This window comes from Anoplolepis gracilipes, chromosome 13 (assembly GCF_047496725.1).
Source record: "Anoplolepis gracilipes chromosome 13, ASM4749672v1, whole genome shotgun sequence".
Classification (NCBI taxonomy): domain Eukaryota; kingdom Metazoa; phylum Arthropoda; class Insecta; order Hymenoptera; family Formicidae; genus Anoplolepis; species Anoplolepis gracilipes.
Genome location: NC_132982.1, coordinates 4,382,430 through 4,398,882, shown reverse-complemented (window position 1 = coordinate 4,398,882; position 16,453 = coordinate 4,382,430). Strand labels below are relative to the sequence as shown.

Sequence of the window (16,453 nt, the reverse complement as noted above, 5' to 3'; positions counted from 1 at the left end):
TATAAAAAATTGTGCGATACATTTTTTTTCATATGTCTCCCTACATTAAAAATGATTTAAAGTTAGTTAAATTGATTTACTAAATTTAAGTACAGTTTTATTATTTAAATATAGTTTAAATTACTGTTGTATTATTGTGGAAGTATAATAATTCAATTATTTAAATTGTCATTCTCATAGTTAATAGAATATTTTTTAGAATCTTTTTTAATAATAAACAATAAAAATATAATATAATTTGCGTTAAAAAAATAGTTTAAATCTATTATCAGTCTTAAAATTTACGTAAAAAATGTTTTTTTTTTTTAAGTAAAAAGTTTTTACGCAAAGACATTGGTATAATTTTTACGAATTTTTCTCATTCAATTGAACAATTACACTTTTCACCTCTGTATATGCCTGGAGACCATATTCTCCGAGCTCTCTACCGTGTCCAGACATTTTATAACCACCAAACGGAACTTGAGTAATAATATTATTATATGTGTTGACCCTATACATAAAAATAAACAAAATGATAAGATTAATTTAAAGCCTTTTTTTGCAATTCATTCTTTATATTTCATAGAACTTACCATACGGTACCAGCACGAAGACCCTGTGTTATATAATTTGCTTTGTCGAGATCTTTCGTGAAAACTGCAGCAGCTAATCCGTAATTGGTGTTATTAGCACGTTCAATAACTTCGTCCAAATCGTCGAACTTTAGGATCTGCTGAACTGGTCCAAATATCTATCGACAAAAAGAGCAGCGTGTGAATTTTTTAATGAACATGTTACATCATTTTTTAACAAATATGATTTTAAAATGCTCACTTCTTCCGTAGCTATAGTCATGTTATCTTTAACATCTGCGAATACCGTTGGAGCAATAAAATATCCTTTATTGCCAATACGTTCGCCACCTGTCATTAAAGTAGCACCTTGTTCTTTACCGGATTTTATCATATCCATAATTGTGTTTAATTGCTGCTCGTCAATCTGGTTAAATGATATTAACAATGATATTAATTATTATTATATATAAATTGATTAATATTGCTACATATCTGTACGAATTTGGATGTACCTGTGGACCTTGTTCTATTTTCAAATCAAACGGATCTCCCACAGTCTTAGATTTAGCGCGAAGTGCACTTTTCTCTACAAACTCGTCATAAATATTCGCTTGAACAAAAGTTCTAGATCCTGCGCAACAGCATTGACCCTGACACAAATTTGAGAAAAATAAGTGAAACATCGAAGAAAGAATGGAAAATGGAGCAGAAAATTACATGCCAATATAAATTACCATATTAAAAAATAATCCAAAATGTGCTGTTTCTACTGCGTGATTTAAATCGACATCTTTAAGAATGATATTAGGAGATTTCCCGCCTAACTCTAATGTGGTTCTCTTTAAATTGTTTACAGCATTTTGACTTATCAACTTGCCGACCTCTGTAGACCCCGTAAATGCAATCTTATCAACCTTATTGTGAGCCACTAATGCAGCACCAGTTTTACCATAACCAGGAACAACATTGACTACTCCATCAGGAAATCCAGCTTCTTTAGTCAGTTGTGCTATATAAAGTGCTGTTAATGGAGTCTGTTCTGCAGGTTTTAGAACAATAACGTTTCCTATAAAAATAAAATAATAACTTAAAATTTAATTCTATGGAAAATTTTTTTATGATTTCAATGATATTGCAAACATTTCATTAATTACTAATATAATAAAATATATAATTTATGGATTCATGATCACCTGTAGCTAAAGCTGGTGCTAATTTCCAAGCCATCATCAACATTGGAAAGTTCCATGGAATAATTTGACCACATACTCCTACTGGTTCGTGTCTAGTATATGCAAAGACTTTTCCATCAGCTGGTATAACTTTTCCATGATTTTTGTCGGCCCATCCTGCATAATATCTTAGCACTTGAATACTACTGGGAACATCCACGTAGTATGAAGATGTGTAAGGTTTGCCATTGTCGAAAGTTTCTAGAGACTGAAATAAATAAAAAGATAATAGAAAAATAATGTAATATAATTATATTTTGTATTTAATTAGTATAAGAATTCTTATCTGACTCTTGGAGATTACAAACGATATTTTACTAATCTCGAATATTATCACTGGGATTATATCTTAAAATTGCGAACGACAGTCACATATGTTTCATCCAATTACAGCAATCTTATCACCCTTGTATTAATCTTTCTTGTTTCAAAATAAGTGATTTTAATTTATTAATTTGAATCAATCGTCTTAAAATCGAGGCAACCGAGTTGCAATTTTCCGATTTTTTTTTTCGTCCAAATAGAAACGAAATGGGAAAACAAACAAACTTTTGAGATTTTTAACTTCCAGTTGTAAAATTAAAATTTAGTGATTAAAAAAAGCAGCACAAAAGTAAAAAATCTCATTTTCAATAGAGTTTTATTTTCTAATAAATTTTTAAGTAGAGTTTTATGTCCTAATAAATTTTTATTTTTTGTTAGTTAAAATTAATGTTAGAAAGTGCATTTTTTAATTTGATATTATTTCAAATTATTAATATCGATGCATTTTTTATTTTATATTACATATATTGACCGCATATTTTGTAGTTTTTGTCAAATATTTTTATAAGACAAAATAATTTTCTAATATTTAATTTTTTTGCTTACGCGTCCTATTTTCGGTTAACAGATCAAATCTATTTTTCAAGTTTTAACATAAGATGGAAAAAACTTGAAAATGGTAATCTATGACAGATGCATAGTTTGACTGAGAAATAATACGTAATAGTCGTATTAACGTAATAATCGGTTAATTAAGTAATAACGTAAATTGTAATTGATTGATCATTCAAAACGTCGAAATTGTCAGAAATGTCCTACGACATTTCCGATTCGAAATCTTCCCCTTAAACCTCTGATCCTACAACAAAAATTTGAGAATGGGGATATAATTCCCCTTTCGCGGTCGTAGCATGAGAGAATTTTTTGTCGTAACATAAGAGGGTCGTAAGATAAGAAGTCCGACTGTAAGCGTGAGAGATACGGTTATCTGTCTTATCAACTTAATTATTTCAGAACACGTTCGGATTGTTTGACTTCTGTCAAACGAAAGATACATAGCCCTAAGCAAACACAAGTATTCAATTTAATTTTTCGGGCTTTATTTATTCAAGTTTTTTTGAAAAATTTCCGCGATATTTATTAATATTTGCTAAATTTTCCAATATTCTAATAAATACGAGAAAGAGAATATTATCAAAGTAAAAAATATTGTGTTAATATTTTACCGCAAGATATTTCCGATCACGCTCTATCAAATCTGCTAATTTGTTCAACAGAATTCCTCTTTGAGATGCATCCATAGTCCTCCATGGTGAATTCCTCTTAAAAGCCTTATTAGCAGCCTGTACAGCAAAATCGATGTCCGCGCTGTCGCCTTCTTGTACTTCGGCAATTACTTCACCAGTAGCAGGATTGATGGTGGGAAATGTCTTATTATTTTTAGATTTGTGCCAGTCATTATTGATAAATATCTGTAGCAAAACAAAAAAATAATTTTTTTATGTATTTTGATAAACTTTATATTTTATATTATAAAGCAAGAAATATATATAATTATTTCAGATCAGAGAAAAATATTATCAATCATATAATTAGATTTCTTATAAGAATTATTGGAACACAGAAGTAACAATAACTTTACAATAAGATAAAATAGATTTTATGTTATTCCTTTTTATAAAATATTTTCTGTAATATAAATTGACTAAAAATAACGACTAAATATATGTCTTATATATTACAAAATGCAAATTAAAATTATTATTAATTGCATATGTCGCTTTTGCTCCTAAATATTTTAAAAGAGAATATTCTAAAGAGAATATCTATGCTAGTTTTTTACATATTAAACTTGATTAAATAAATGGTGTGTTAGTTTAATTCATTTTAACGGCATCAAAAACTCGCTACTTACTGTAAAAATAGCCACTAATTAAAATTTCTATAATTAAACAAAGATCTTCCTTAATCAAACTTTATTGCTCGAGAAATGATTAGCTGTCACACTGCTTACTGACAAAAAATAAAATACTTTACATAATATTCACGCATGTATATTGTATCATATTCACGATTAAATTTAAATTCGAGCTCGATGGATATTATGATGTACATAATTATTTTTAATTTAAAGAATAAAAATCCGATTATACTTTACGCATCGATCAAATATTTTTAAATGTGGACCTGCGGATCTGTTGTCGAAAAAGAAGTGTATAATAGATCATCGCTTACATGACGCAAAAATGCATTAATATACATATATAATGAATAATGTAATGTCTGCAAAATATAACATGATTCAGTAGTATTCTTTTTTTATTCAGATTTTGCCATATCCATTTAAAAAAAATGATGAATTTTTAAAATCAGATTTCGATTAGATATGATTACATAAGATTAAGAGATTATCCTAATATTAACATTGTATAAATTCTTGTCATACATATATTATGCTTTACGAACAAAATAGTCATCTTTTCAAAAATACTATAAACCTTAGGAAGATTAATAAATTATATTATTTAAAGAGGAATAGAGATTTACTCCTGTATATTTTTTCTTCTTTTTTATCTACAGTTAACAAAAAATATAAGTTAAAATAAAAAAAAGTATATAGTTTCAAAAATAAAAAATGTGTATTTAAAAATATATATTTCTAGATCATGCACAAGTTAATATACGCCATTGTTATTTAAAAACTGCATTAAAGTTTTATTTTTAAAAAATCATTATGCATTATTGTAGTTAAAGCATTATATATGAATGAATGCAAAATTCTTTCATCTCTTATTTTTAATTCAACTGAGAACAATTTCGCAAAAATAATCGTAAGAACCGTTTATACTTATAATATCATAAATTAAAACGTAAAATGTCTTAAGAGACATATAAAAACACCTATTAAAAATGCATTTCTTTTGACTAATTAATAACTAACTTGACAATTTTACGATATGTTTGCGTATATTTTAACATAATTAATAATGTTTAATGTGTTATTAAAATATATCTTTTATTGAGATTTATAAATTCTACATTTTTTTTATATATTTGTTATGAAAAGGCCGACGCATTTCTCGATAGAATTGTAACAGTATATTTGCCTAATTATAGTTTTTTCTCAAATTTGATACTACTTATAAGTATATATATGCTATTTATACTCGCCTTTAATCTCATCAATTTCGTCTTTTCATTTATAACAAATACATAAAAAAATAGAATTTAATATAAGCTCTTAAAAGATTTAAAAAATTAACTTATAAATTTTTCTCTTATTTGTCAATATATAAAAAGAAATTTAGAATTTATAAATATCAATAAAAATTTTAAAAATTATTTAAAAAATTTATAAAAAATATATCAATAACACACTAAAATATTCTATTAAAATTATTATATACAATTCTCTAATCGTTTATGCGCGATATCATAATTGCTTGTATAAATATAATTATAAATATAAAGTAACAATTTTTTAATACAATCACAAAAAAAAAAAAAAAAAAGAAAAACGAAAACTAAATAATATTCTTCTTTCGAACAAATTTAAATTTTTCAAGATATATGCTATATATATCTTGAGAATGTATAATAAAATAACAAACATAAATGAACGAATAAAGAACAAATATGTTATGCAAATGAATATATTTATAGTATATGAATATATATAGAATATAAATGAATATATATAAAATAATTCATATTTACAATTATTTTTTTGTACAATGAATATCTTTTTATACTTTCTAACCCCTTTCTTGCTTCTAATATTTTCTATTTCAATATAAAAATTTCTCCAGCAAATAATGCACACTCATCTCCAAGTATCTCCAAGCTATATCAGGAACTTAGGTGATAAAAAGTTGCATTGATAAATGATATAATACTTGTTTGTTATTATACATTATGAAGTTATAGAGTATGATTAGTATACTTTTTATATATAATTATATTACATTTTTTATAGTCTTTTTTGTAAATTTCAATTACACTTACACCGGTGTATAAAATCGACGGGTTTATGTCTGGTGTCGGTAAAGCTGCGGTCGAAAAACATCGCAAGTATTGGAATTTTTTCAACACACGTAACATATTGAACAATATTAACTTTCAAAAGAAGTAAAAGAAATTGTGCAAAATATTTACTCGACCTTCTACTAATGATGCCACGGCTCCATATGACGTAACGCCTTCTGCTCTACCTACTTTCTTTGTGAAAGATCTAGTAACTCGGAGATTACACTATTTGTATGCGCGTGCTCAATCTATATCTTCTGGCGTGATTTATATACTAGTGACATTTGTCGACAGCCATAGACTTTATTATAAGCTCTAAGAGTCGTATCGTCCTTATTTACATTGTTGATAAATACTTATCGTTGTTTAATAGATAGATAAAACCTTGGAATTTTCGAAATAGCTAATTTTAATAATTTTAAGATCATTTACATTCGAAAATAATGATGCAATGTTAAAGTCGCATCGTCAGATTACTAAGAATGTAAATATAGAATAAATGAAAGTTATAAAACTAAGTCAATTTGAAGTTGACAAATTATAATTTATACATTTTTTTTCTTGTCTCTCTGTTTCTGTATACAAAATTATATAATAATTATATAAATTACATATAATATTAAAAGAAAAGATGTAAAAATTTGTCATTATAAGATACATAAATTCAAAGTAGATTAATACAAAATATTATGTACATTGTATGCATAACGTGATTAAAGTAATTGAAAGTACACAATATATATAATGTATATTAATAAAAAATCATCTGTGTAACGTAAATGTATAGATTTGATTTTTTCTGACATGATCAGAAACGTCAGGAACACAAAATTGGAAAATCAATTTCTTTAAGACAATAAGTTTTTTTCTTTAGCCGAACTGGTTGACCTAGTTCAGTAAAAAAAGACCAGAACTAATGATAAGAATACAGATAAAAAAAGTTATCAACTTAGTTTTGCTTTACAAATTGAGTATTTAATTTTATGAATCAGTAAAAAAAAAGAATTTTTTTTTTAACCAAAGTTAATCACACGTTTTTATAGAGCAATGATTTTAGCTTTACATATACACAGATTTTTTTTTACATGTAAAAATATTTCGCCAAAATCGAATAAACAGGCGTACTCCACACATTTATGTTAATTTTCATACATTGTCTTATGCACATTATCATTTATTATATTGGCAAATCTATAAGTTATATTAAATATAACTGATACTTTTTTTTCTCTTTTTAGGTTCGCGATTTGCTTCCACTGCCTTGTCATGATTTCTTTTGTTTAATGATTTTGGATTTATGGACTTGTTATGTGAATGCCCATTTGGAAGAACTTCCATCTCATTTATGTCAGTTTCTGGTAAGTTAACAATGCTAAATTTAAACAATTCTATATCTTCTATAGACATTGTTTTTGCGCGTATTTCACGTGCTTCTTTCTTTAATAATTGCTTCTCCTTTTGTTTATTTTTTTTCTTTTTCTTCTTTTGCACATTATTACCGTGTACAGTTTCTTTTTCTTCTTTTGAACCACTAGTTTTTCCATTTTGGGATGTAACATTGCTTTGTTTGCTATTATTTTGTAAAGCAATATCAGTTGAACCATTCAACTGATTATTATTCTTTGTTGATTTCCTGATGACAAAAATTATATTGAACACAAAACAACTTTAAGCTGAATACATAATTAAAAAACGAGAATCTCTAGAAATCATACATCATCTATCAAAAAAAAGGAAACTTATTTTCTGTACAAGTGGCGCTATTTATCTAACTAATATTATACCTTGTAGCACCACTTTTTTAGAGTCTATTTTTTCAACTGTTAGTAGCTGGTTTAAAGTCGAGGTGTATACAGTTAAAATTTGTTACTTTTTGTATCATGTCAATGAAACAAGGAGCAGTAATTTAATTTTATGCTAAATTTCTGTAAGTAAAACATCCACAGAAACATTTAACACTTGAGCCTCATAAAAAAAAGTAACAAGTTTTTTTAACGATTTACACTGATTTTAAATCAGCTACTAACAGCTGGAAAAATACATGCTGAGAGGTAGTGGTACTACAAAATTCTATAGTAGTTAAGCAAATAGCACTGTATTTAAAATTCAGCCTTTTTTCCGGATAAACAGTGTATCTACATTATATTACACTTACATAGCGAGTGGAATTCCTAGCTGTTTTGCTAACTTTTTATATACATTTTTCAGGTCCATGGAAAAAATGCTTTGATTTTCATACATTGCTACGAGTGTCGTTCTCATCGTTTCCCAATTCCACACTTGTGACAAATGATGTGCATAAACAGCATGCAATAATGTCAAAAGAAGACCAATAAATTTCTGTAGGACTTTCTTTTGTACAAGAACATCATTATGTAAAATAAATTGTCCATTATCGCTTACATGCGAATCGCATAACTCTTTGCACATATCTATGGTATTCTTGTAAAGTGTTGCTTCTAATTTTATTCTTACGTCGGCATATTTTGTGTCCATATGCAATAATCGATTATTTCTATATAAAATTATTAATAACTCAAGCGCCTGACTTCTGCGGAAGTATCGAATATTGCTATCAAAAGCAGAGTTTACCTAAATAATCAAATATAAAATATATTATAACGAAAGATATTTCATATCGTCAGAAATATTTCTTTAATGTACATACCAATAAAAGTGCTAGCTGCCAATTATCTTCCCAACACAGTTGTAAAACACTCTTAAATAATATAAGTGAAAGTATGCAATCCCTTTTTCTCATGAATGTAACTAAATTTTTGCTATAAAGTTCTACAACATTTTTGCTAGATAAGTTTGCTTGTTGGATACATTTTACAAGAAAGGTACAGCATTCTGCCAGGTTTTCACTTATTTCTTGACAGATCAAAGCAGAGCGTTCTCCTTTTTCAATTAGAGCCTTAAAAAGAAATTATATTTAATTTTATTAAACTTATTTGTTTATATTTATTACAAATAATTACCTTCAACACTGTAGTTAACAAAGTATCATCAACACCTGTTGTATCTTCAAACTTTTTTATCACTGATAATTTTTTTAAGCAAGTCTGAACTCTATGTTTGAGTGGTTGCTGATGTGGATCTTTTATACAGAATTCTAAAAGAGCGAAAAGTGGCACAATCATATCTAAAGCAACTGCCATAGATGGGCAAGTTCCTAAATAAATATTCAACAAATCTATGACGCGAATTCTGAAATGTGTCAGTGCTTCACTCGTTTTTCCTTGTTTCTTAGAACGAGCTTGACGGTTTTCGCGTAAAAGCTTGAAAGCTGCTGCTAGCGATTCATTTAACCGTTTGCCTTCTTCTTCATCTATTTGATCTACATCAATATCTTCATCATCAGTTTGAGTTGCAGCATCACCTAGAGCTTGACGTACTGCCATTCTCAATTTATCAGTCACCGTTTCATCGTAATCGTCATCGTCATCGTCATCGTCGTCATCATCACCCTCTTCTTCTTCCTCCTCCTCCTCTTCATCATCATCATCATTTTCATTTTTATTAGATTCAAATCTACTTTCTTTTGATGAAACTTCACTATTTAAAACATTTTCTTCCTCTTCATCTGATTCACTTTCTATACCTGAGGAATCTTCACTGTCATTTTGCTTTGTGGTAAGTGTAGTTTGAGTATTTTTTATATCTAGTATCTACAAAAAAAAAGGAAAAAAAACAAACGTTCATTATTATATATATTCACCTTTTTAAATTGTTTATTTCATACATGAACTTAACAAACTGATAATTCTTCTTTTTATTACTTAGGTAACAACTTACAGCCAATATCTGATGAACAGCAGATGGAGTCAAATATGGACAGATATGTGGAAACACACAATCAACCAATGAACGCAATAAATGATTGTTCCTGGATAAAAGGGATAATAAAAGATCTACTATTACTTCAACCCATTGTGGTTCTTCTTGTGCAGATGTTTCATCAAGCTTTTTATGTCCTTTGGGCTTTTTAATTAATCTTTCATAACAACTTTGAAGTTCATTAATTGACATAATTGCCATTTCAGGATCTGAGAATAATTGTAGACTCATGTGTAAATTCATCGTATGAAATATTGGTAAAGCAATTGCATTTTTTGTATTTTTTTCGAGTTTCTCAATTAAATCTATTGCTCTTCCCCATGCATCAGATGCTGCATCACTCAATGGTGATCTTAACTGTATCGCATTGGATTGTAATTTGGAGTTCAATTCATGAACAAGTGAACTTAATAAATTTCGCACATCGTCCAACTTTGGCAATTTATGATCCAAAGCACGATAAAAAGAATTTTTAAATTGCGCTACAAATAATAATTGAATATATTTTAGCACATATATAAGTGATTATTTTTATGTAATAGAAGTAGATAAAAAATACTTACGTGCTAATTCTATTCCAACATTTGACACTTCACACAATCCATAATTAAACAGAAACGTCAATTGTGCAAGCTTCCACTCTTGGTCTAAAAGTGTCTCTCGATGACCTATTAATCTAAACCAGTTAAGAGACATGTTTTTAATGCAATAAATATTATATTTTAAACTATTTGTATTAGTAATAAGTATTAAGTATTGTCATTTTTGTGCTATATAACTATCCGAGGTTTGTATTTACCTTGTCAATAGTTGTGCTGCATAACTTCGCTCAGCATTTGTCCACAATTCCACTTTTACATTTTCTCTTTCTTTAATGGCTTTATTTTCTATAATATCTCTATACAATTGACATAATTTTTTAACACCATCTAATTTCAGATTTGCTGTAATTTTTTGGATTACTTTAATACCCGTTTTCTTTTCTATCATTAGATCACCAGGATGTAATATAAGTTTCTTTAATATATTTAATTGTGTTTTTGTTTTTATATCTTTATCACTTGTAGCAGATATCATTAAATCTAAAACTTTTCTAAACGCTGTTAAAACTTCATCATTATTATTCTTCTTACAGTTAGAAAATCTCTTTAACATATGTTGCAAAAAATTCGGCGATAATAATGATGGAATTACAGTTTTATCTGTAATATTAGAAAGTATCAATCGTAAAATTTCTGTAGCAATATATTCATCGCTCTTTGATGGTTTTGTAAATTTCTGATCAATGGCTTTCCAGAAGTCTGTTATAAGTTCAGTCAATGTTAACTTTTCACAAAATAATTTAAACACTGGATGTTGATAAGAAACAATCCTTGGTAAGGCCTAAATAATAAAAAAAATTATATAAGTATTATATATAGTAATATATAATCTTAAATGTTTTCATCTTTGTTAAAGATTATTCAGATTCTATTTAATGACATACCATTAATAGTTTGACAATATTTTCCATAGACTCTTTAGTGATAATTTGTTTTACACCAAAGTGCTCCTTTAAAAACTTATGATTAAGTAAAGATGGATGTTTGTCTCCAATAATAAGTAGTAGATAAAAAGTATCCAAAGTTTGTTCAGACCATGGCTTGCCAATTTCCTTCTCGACAATTGGCCAAATAACTTTCTTCATAGATTCAACATCAAGTTGAGTAATAAACTCATTAAGAAACATGACAGAGATGAATGATAGATAACTACGTTGTTTGCCAGCATTTAAAAGAATTTCAGTGATCTGTTGTTGTGTCTCAACAGTACTTTGAGTGAGTAACTTGGATCTTATCAATGCACCACATAGTAGTATACGTCCCATGTATATATCAGCATTCTCCTACAAAATATAATATAAATTTATAATATTTTAATGGTAAAAATAATAATACAATATAAAAATTTAAAACAAAAAAATAGAAAGTTATAAAATCATACACTCTTAGAATTTTTGTTGACTGGATGTAATTGAGTATCTGTTATAGATAAAAGTTTTTCTATCGAAGTTTCAGGATGCATCATTAAGAAAACTGTTAATGTGCTGTAAGTCCCCTTTCTTGTAACTATCTGTGAAGATCCTAAACTTCGCACCAGTCTGCTTAGTGCGTACTTTAACTCTTTGTCATCTTGATCCTCCTGTAAAGATAAATCAACGTTACACTTTAACATAATACTTATTAAATACTTGAAAGCTAGATCTTTATTTCTTTTTCACGTTATCAGATATAAGTTAAACTAGCTCAATATACGTGAGGTTATATGAATGATCTTACCGTATTATTTTGACATAAATGATTTAATAACGCGACTCCAGCATTTCGTCTTACATTGTCATTGTTATTTTTCAATTTGTCAAAGTTGTCCAATATAATAGAATTCATCTTGTTAATTTTTTGTCGTTTAGGGTTATCCGATACTATTTTTTCCACATGTGCATGTCGCGCGGCACGTACGGTGAGTACATTACGGTAGTCATCTTGATTTTTACATATATTCAAGACTACGTTGATCAAATGAATGAATTGTGAATATTATTAAATAAAAAAACGACAAAAGAAACAAAAGCGGCAATGATTATAAAAATCATAATATATAATAAAAATTAGAAAAATATTATACGCTCAATCAATTATCTTATTTGAAAGTCACTAACATTACGCGAACATTACATATTATATTACATATATTTTATTACAACAAACATCATGTACATTATTAAATATCAAAAAGTTTGAGATTTAGAATTTATAATTAGAGCATTAGTTTGAAGATTTTGCTGCACAAAAAGATCCTTCGATGGATTTGAACCATAATATAAAACTATATAAAGTAATTGATAATAATGTAATAATGAAAAATATCGAAAATTATAATGAAAAATATTTACAGAAATTACAGAATTGTTTAAGAGAATTATTGGTGGAGCTTTTGCTTTTCAAAAGCAATTTTTTTCGTACTTACCAACTGGATGACTAATGGAAACATTACGTAAAAAAATAAATATACAAGAACTATAATAAATGCATCCGCAGTAGTATATAATCGCTCATTAATATTTAATAGACAATTGATCTATACTTTTATTTATCCAAATTTTAAAAGCTACGCTAATCATAAATAAAAAACTATAATTTACCGAGCGTTCAATGAGCGGTTGTTGTATTAAATTGCATTCTGCATCACTCTATAAATTAAATACATACTCGTTGCGAGAAGAATATATTATATACTGCTAAAAAATAGGATTGGAAAATATAATCTCAATTGAAAATGTCCAAGAAATACAGCACTTTTTATTGGCGCTATCAGTATGCATTTCAGCCAATCACGCGACGAATTTAAAGGAAGCGGTATTTTTACGTAACTTATATTAGCCGCGTGATTGGTGGAATTTTTTATTCGCCGCATACAAATGCATTATATGCGGCGAACAATAAGCGAGTCCGTCTACGTAGACCTAAACTATGGTTTTGTAGGATCTGTCATAATACCGGTTTCGCCGACTGAAATTCGTCTGGTGCACGCGCGTAGGTTCGAAATTTCTCGTCTAATAAATGATCGGCGAGAGCGCCATGATGCGCATACGGTGACTGATTCGACTCACGCGGTCCCGGTCAGTTCCGTGCATTCAATATGGCTGGTCGAGGTGGTTACGACGATTCAAGGCAAGTATCGCCCGTATTTACGGCAGTGTCACGCGAACAAAAATGTCTCGGAGGACGGTGCGCTCGCGACGTGTAAGCGGTGCGTCCAGCCGTCGAAGATGCGCGTGTTTCTCGCGAATATCTCGTAATTTTAAGGTTAAGGTGAGCCGAGATGTACGCGCGAGTGTTTGCGGCGCAACACCTTGCGGGATATCCTCGTCACGCGGCTTTATTTTGGCCGGTGTCGGACCTTGTCGTGAGCACGACGTCTTGGCATTCGCGACAGCTGTTTACGGTGACGGGGACTACGAAGTCGGAAACGGTGCACGTGCGCTGCACGCGTGAGATAATACTTTCGTGCGATAGTAATCGGGCACGATGTGCAACGGCGTTGTGATTCACGAATTTCGGTGAAGCAGTCAAGTGCGAGCGGCAACGAGAGGCTTGATATTTCTCCTTTTAATGAAAAGAGCCTCGTCGCAGTTGTAGATTTTCTTTTAAGAATTACACCCTTATGTACCTTTGTAATTGTAATATTCCGCTTCATACACACTTCTACCTAAATCTAAATGCATATAGCTGACAAAAATGAAACTGTATATACAAAGAATAACGTACCTGTCACGTCCTGAAGCTTTATATATTTTGAATTGTTTCATGGATCTATAGTCATTCATGAATGTTTAGTAAATTGTATGATTTTGTAGAAGCAGTCAGGTATACTCGATATAATGAGAAACTGATTTCGTATTAACATACTGTATTAACAAATTTATTTTGACAAGTTGTACCATTTACATTTATAGTAATAATATTCTATTTTGTTGAGGTTTTTAACTTTTAAAAATTAAATTTTAATGCAACAATGTAAAAAAATAATTGTACTTTGCAGATGTAATGATTTATATATATATATATAATAGAATATATCACAAAATACCTTATAGAATAATTATAAATATAATTGTTCATGAAATATTTTTTTTTTTTTTTTTTTATATGTTTAGAGATTATTCCAGTGGTCACCGCAGCAGAAAACCATTACCGACAGAACCTCCATATACAGCATATGTGGGGAATTTGCCAAATGGAATTGTGCAAGGTGACGTTGACAAAATCTTCGAGAAGCTTAATGTTAAAGTCATTAGACTGGTTAAAGACAGAGATACCGACAAGTGAGTATTAATTGTAGGAAAAAGAAATATATTGGTTGTATTAATATATTTGTTAATTGCATTATTGTTTAATTCTTTATCTTATTTGTAGATTTAAAGGCTTCTGTTATGTCGAGTTTGAAGATTTGGCTGACTTGGAAGCAGCATTGGAAATGGATGGAGCGGTAGAAGTAGATAAATGCTTGATTAAAATTGATGTAGCAGAAGGAAAGAGAAACGATCGAGGTGGTGGCTTCGACAGGAGGGGTCGTGGTGGCAGTGGTGGCAGCGGATTTAAAGGACGAGATTCTGGTCGTAGTGGATACGGCGATGATTTCGATGGTAAATCTACATATTCTAGTAAGTATCATAATATAAATGGTAGTAACAATAAATACATATTGATAACAATTTTACATTATGCAAATTTAATGCTAATGTTTATATTCAAAAAGTTTTCTCTTTTTCTTATACTATTAAACAAAATTTAGTTTGTTTAAATCTTATTCTTGATGATAAAATAATTTTCCATACTTCTATTGATACAGGATATGGCGATAGAGGCCCACATGGAGGTAGTAGGCAAAGTAATGATAGATGGGATTCTAGAAGTAATCGAGGCAACTATGGCCAATTCAATGACGACACAGCTGGCAATCGTGAGTGGTCACGAAGTTCATCTACCAGATCATATAGTAATAAACCTCCATTACGAAGTGGTGCGGCGGATCGGAAACCCTTCCCTGATGAACTTTATCCAAAAGATGCTCCCCCTCCAGGTATGTAGATGTGGCATAATATACGTACAGATGTAACAAAAATTTTACATTATATATGTCTAAATTAAATTTTTATTACATTTGTTATTTTTATTTATATTTAATGATTATTTTAGACACTTCTGGAAGGAAACGTTTGGAGTTGAAACCAAGGACTGTTAAAGAACCTGTGAATGCAATGGCCGAATCGAGTAAAACGAGTTCCATTTATGGAGGTGCAAAACCTCGAGAAGAAAAATTGAAAATGATGGAAAAGTAAAACTAATGATATCATCAATAGTCTCAATTTCCCTAAGGAAAAATTAGGGAAAGAAACATTGTTGACAAAGTTTTAAAATCAATCCAAGATTCCCTTATAGTTTCCTTAAAAATCTAGTGGCGACTCTTCGTACATTACAATCAAATTGCAATGTCCTTTTTTTTAACTCTTACAAGGGGTCACCCGCAGGAAAGGTATGCTCTAGACGATAAATTTATTAAAATTCCTAAGTTCTGCACATTTTTTAATCGAGAATAAACATTTTTCTTCTAATGTCTTTTGTATTTAAATTAACTTCTCGCGATTTAATGAAAATAGAATACTTGTAACTACAATATACATAAAGAGGTGTGTATGCACAATGCATGCTCCAATAGTGATAGTGATTTATATACATAAACGATGATTATTAAGATACTACACAGCTGAGTACATTTTAATACTCGTGTCAATTTAATGTTGGGTTTTGTGTCTGTAATAATATCGAGGGTATGTGTACAAACTATCACAAATATTAAAAAAATGTCACGGCATGTATATTTCACCTTACGCTAGTATTTCTTATCTGTACTTGAGACTAGCCCGCGTACGCGCGTTTAAAGAAGTACAAAAAAAAGTGGCGACCATATACCGGTTTCATTTCCTTCCATAGA

The 16,453-nt window shown here is 29.2% G+C and overlaps 3 protein-coding genes across 5 annotated transcripts; 1 reads left to right on the top strand and 2 right to left on the bottom strand.

Moving 5' to 3' along the window:
- Nucleotides 1–24: 24 nt before the first annotated feature.
- On the bottom strand, nt 25–6,467 carry Aldh (Aldehyde dehydrogenase). The gene is made up of 8 exons (XM_072904985.1): nt 6,059–6,467; nt 3,280–3,525; nt 1,751–1,997; nt 1,292–1,623; nt 1,070–1,207; nt 817–981; nt 576–733; nt 25–493 (listed from the first exon to the last, which is right to left on the bottom strand). Exons 1-8 carry the CDS (start codon nt 6,152–6,154, stop codon nt 346–348), a joined length of 1,530 nt encoding a protein of 509 aa, XP_072761086.1. The 5' UTR covers nt 6,155–6,467; the 3' UTR covers nt 25–345.
- A 170-nt stretch (nt 6,468–6,637) lies between these two features.
- On the bottom strand, nt 6,638–12,445 carry Mybbp1a (MYB binding protein 1a). The gene is made up of 10 exons (XM_072904984.1): nt 12,238–12,445; nt 11,903–12,100; nt 11,406–11,804; nt 10,719–11,302; nt 10,483–10,595; nt 9,878–10,401; nt 9,061–9,750; nt 8,748–8,996; nt 8,235–8,671; nt 6,638–7,712 (listed from the first exon to the last, which is right to left on the bottom strand). Exons 1-10 carry the CDS (start codon nt 12,343–12,345, stop codon nt 7,283–7,285), a joined length of 3,732 nt encoding a protein of 1,243 aa, XP_072761085.1. The 5' UTR covers nt 12,346–12,445; the 3' UTR covers nt 6,638–7,282.
- Nucleotides 12,446–13,471: 1,026 nt separating this feature from the next.
- On the top strand, nt 13,472–16,073 carry Eif4h1 (eukaryotic translation initiation factor 4H1). 3 transcript variants are annotated; one of them, XM_072904817.1, is made up of 5 exons: nt 13,472–13,629; nt 14,616–14,783; nt 14,875–15,104; nt 15,311–15,541; nt 15,658–16,073. In XM_072904817.1, exons 1-5 carry the CDS (start codon nt 13,598–13,600, stop codon nt 15,798–15,800), a joined length of 804 nt encoding a protein of 267 aa, XP_072760918.1. In that variant the 5' UTR covers nt 13,472–13,597; the 3' UTR covers nt 15,801–16,073. The 3 variants fall into 3 exon arrangements, with proteins under 3 accessions (XP_072760918.1, XP_072760916.1, XP_072760917.1); XM_072904815.1 differs by having other exon boundaries at nt 14,875–15,122; XM_072904816.1 differs by lacking the exon at nt 13,472–13,629 and adding an exon at nt 14,056–14,093 and having other exon boundaries at nt 14,875–15,122.
- The last annotated feature ends 380 nt before the right edge of the window (nt 16,074–16,453 follow it).

Bases quoted from the DNA above. Each gene is read 5' to 3' on its own strand.
- Aldh (XM_072904985.1), bottom strand. From the start codon at position 6,154: ATGTTACGTGTGTTGAAAAAATTCCAATACTTGCGATGTTTTTCGACC. The intron at 3,526-6,058 runs GTAAGTGTAATT...GTTTTGCTACAG, and splicing joins CGTCGATTTTATACACCGGT to ATATTTATCAATAATGACTG. The intron at 494-575 runs GTAAGTTCTATG...TTTTATGTATAG, and splicing joins CTTCGTGCTGGTACCGTATG to GGTCAACACATATAATAATA.
- Mybbp1a (XM_072904984.1), bottom strand. From the start codon at position 12,345: ATGAATTCTATTATATTGGACAACTTTGACAAATTGAAAAATAACAAT. The intron at 11,805-11,902 runs GTATGATTTTAT...TATATTTTGTAG, and splicing joins TCAACAAAAATTCTAAGAGT to GAGAATGCTGATATATACAT. The intron at 10,402-10,482 runs GTAAGTATTTTT...TATTATTTGTAG, and splicing joins TGTTGGAATAGAATTAGCAC to CGCAATTTAAAAATTCTTTT.
- Eif4h1 (XM_072904815.1), top strand. From the start codon at position 13,598: ATGGCTGGTCGAGGTGGTTACGACGATTCAAG. The intron at 14,784-14,874 runs GTGAGTATTAAT...TCTTATTTGTAG, and splicing joins AAAGACAGAGATACCGACAA to ATTTAAAGGCTTCTGTTATG. The intron at 15,542-15,657 runs GTATGTAGATGT...TGATTATTTTAG, and splicing joins AAAAGATGCTCCCCCTCCAG to ACACTTCTGGAAGGAAACGT.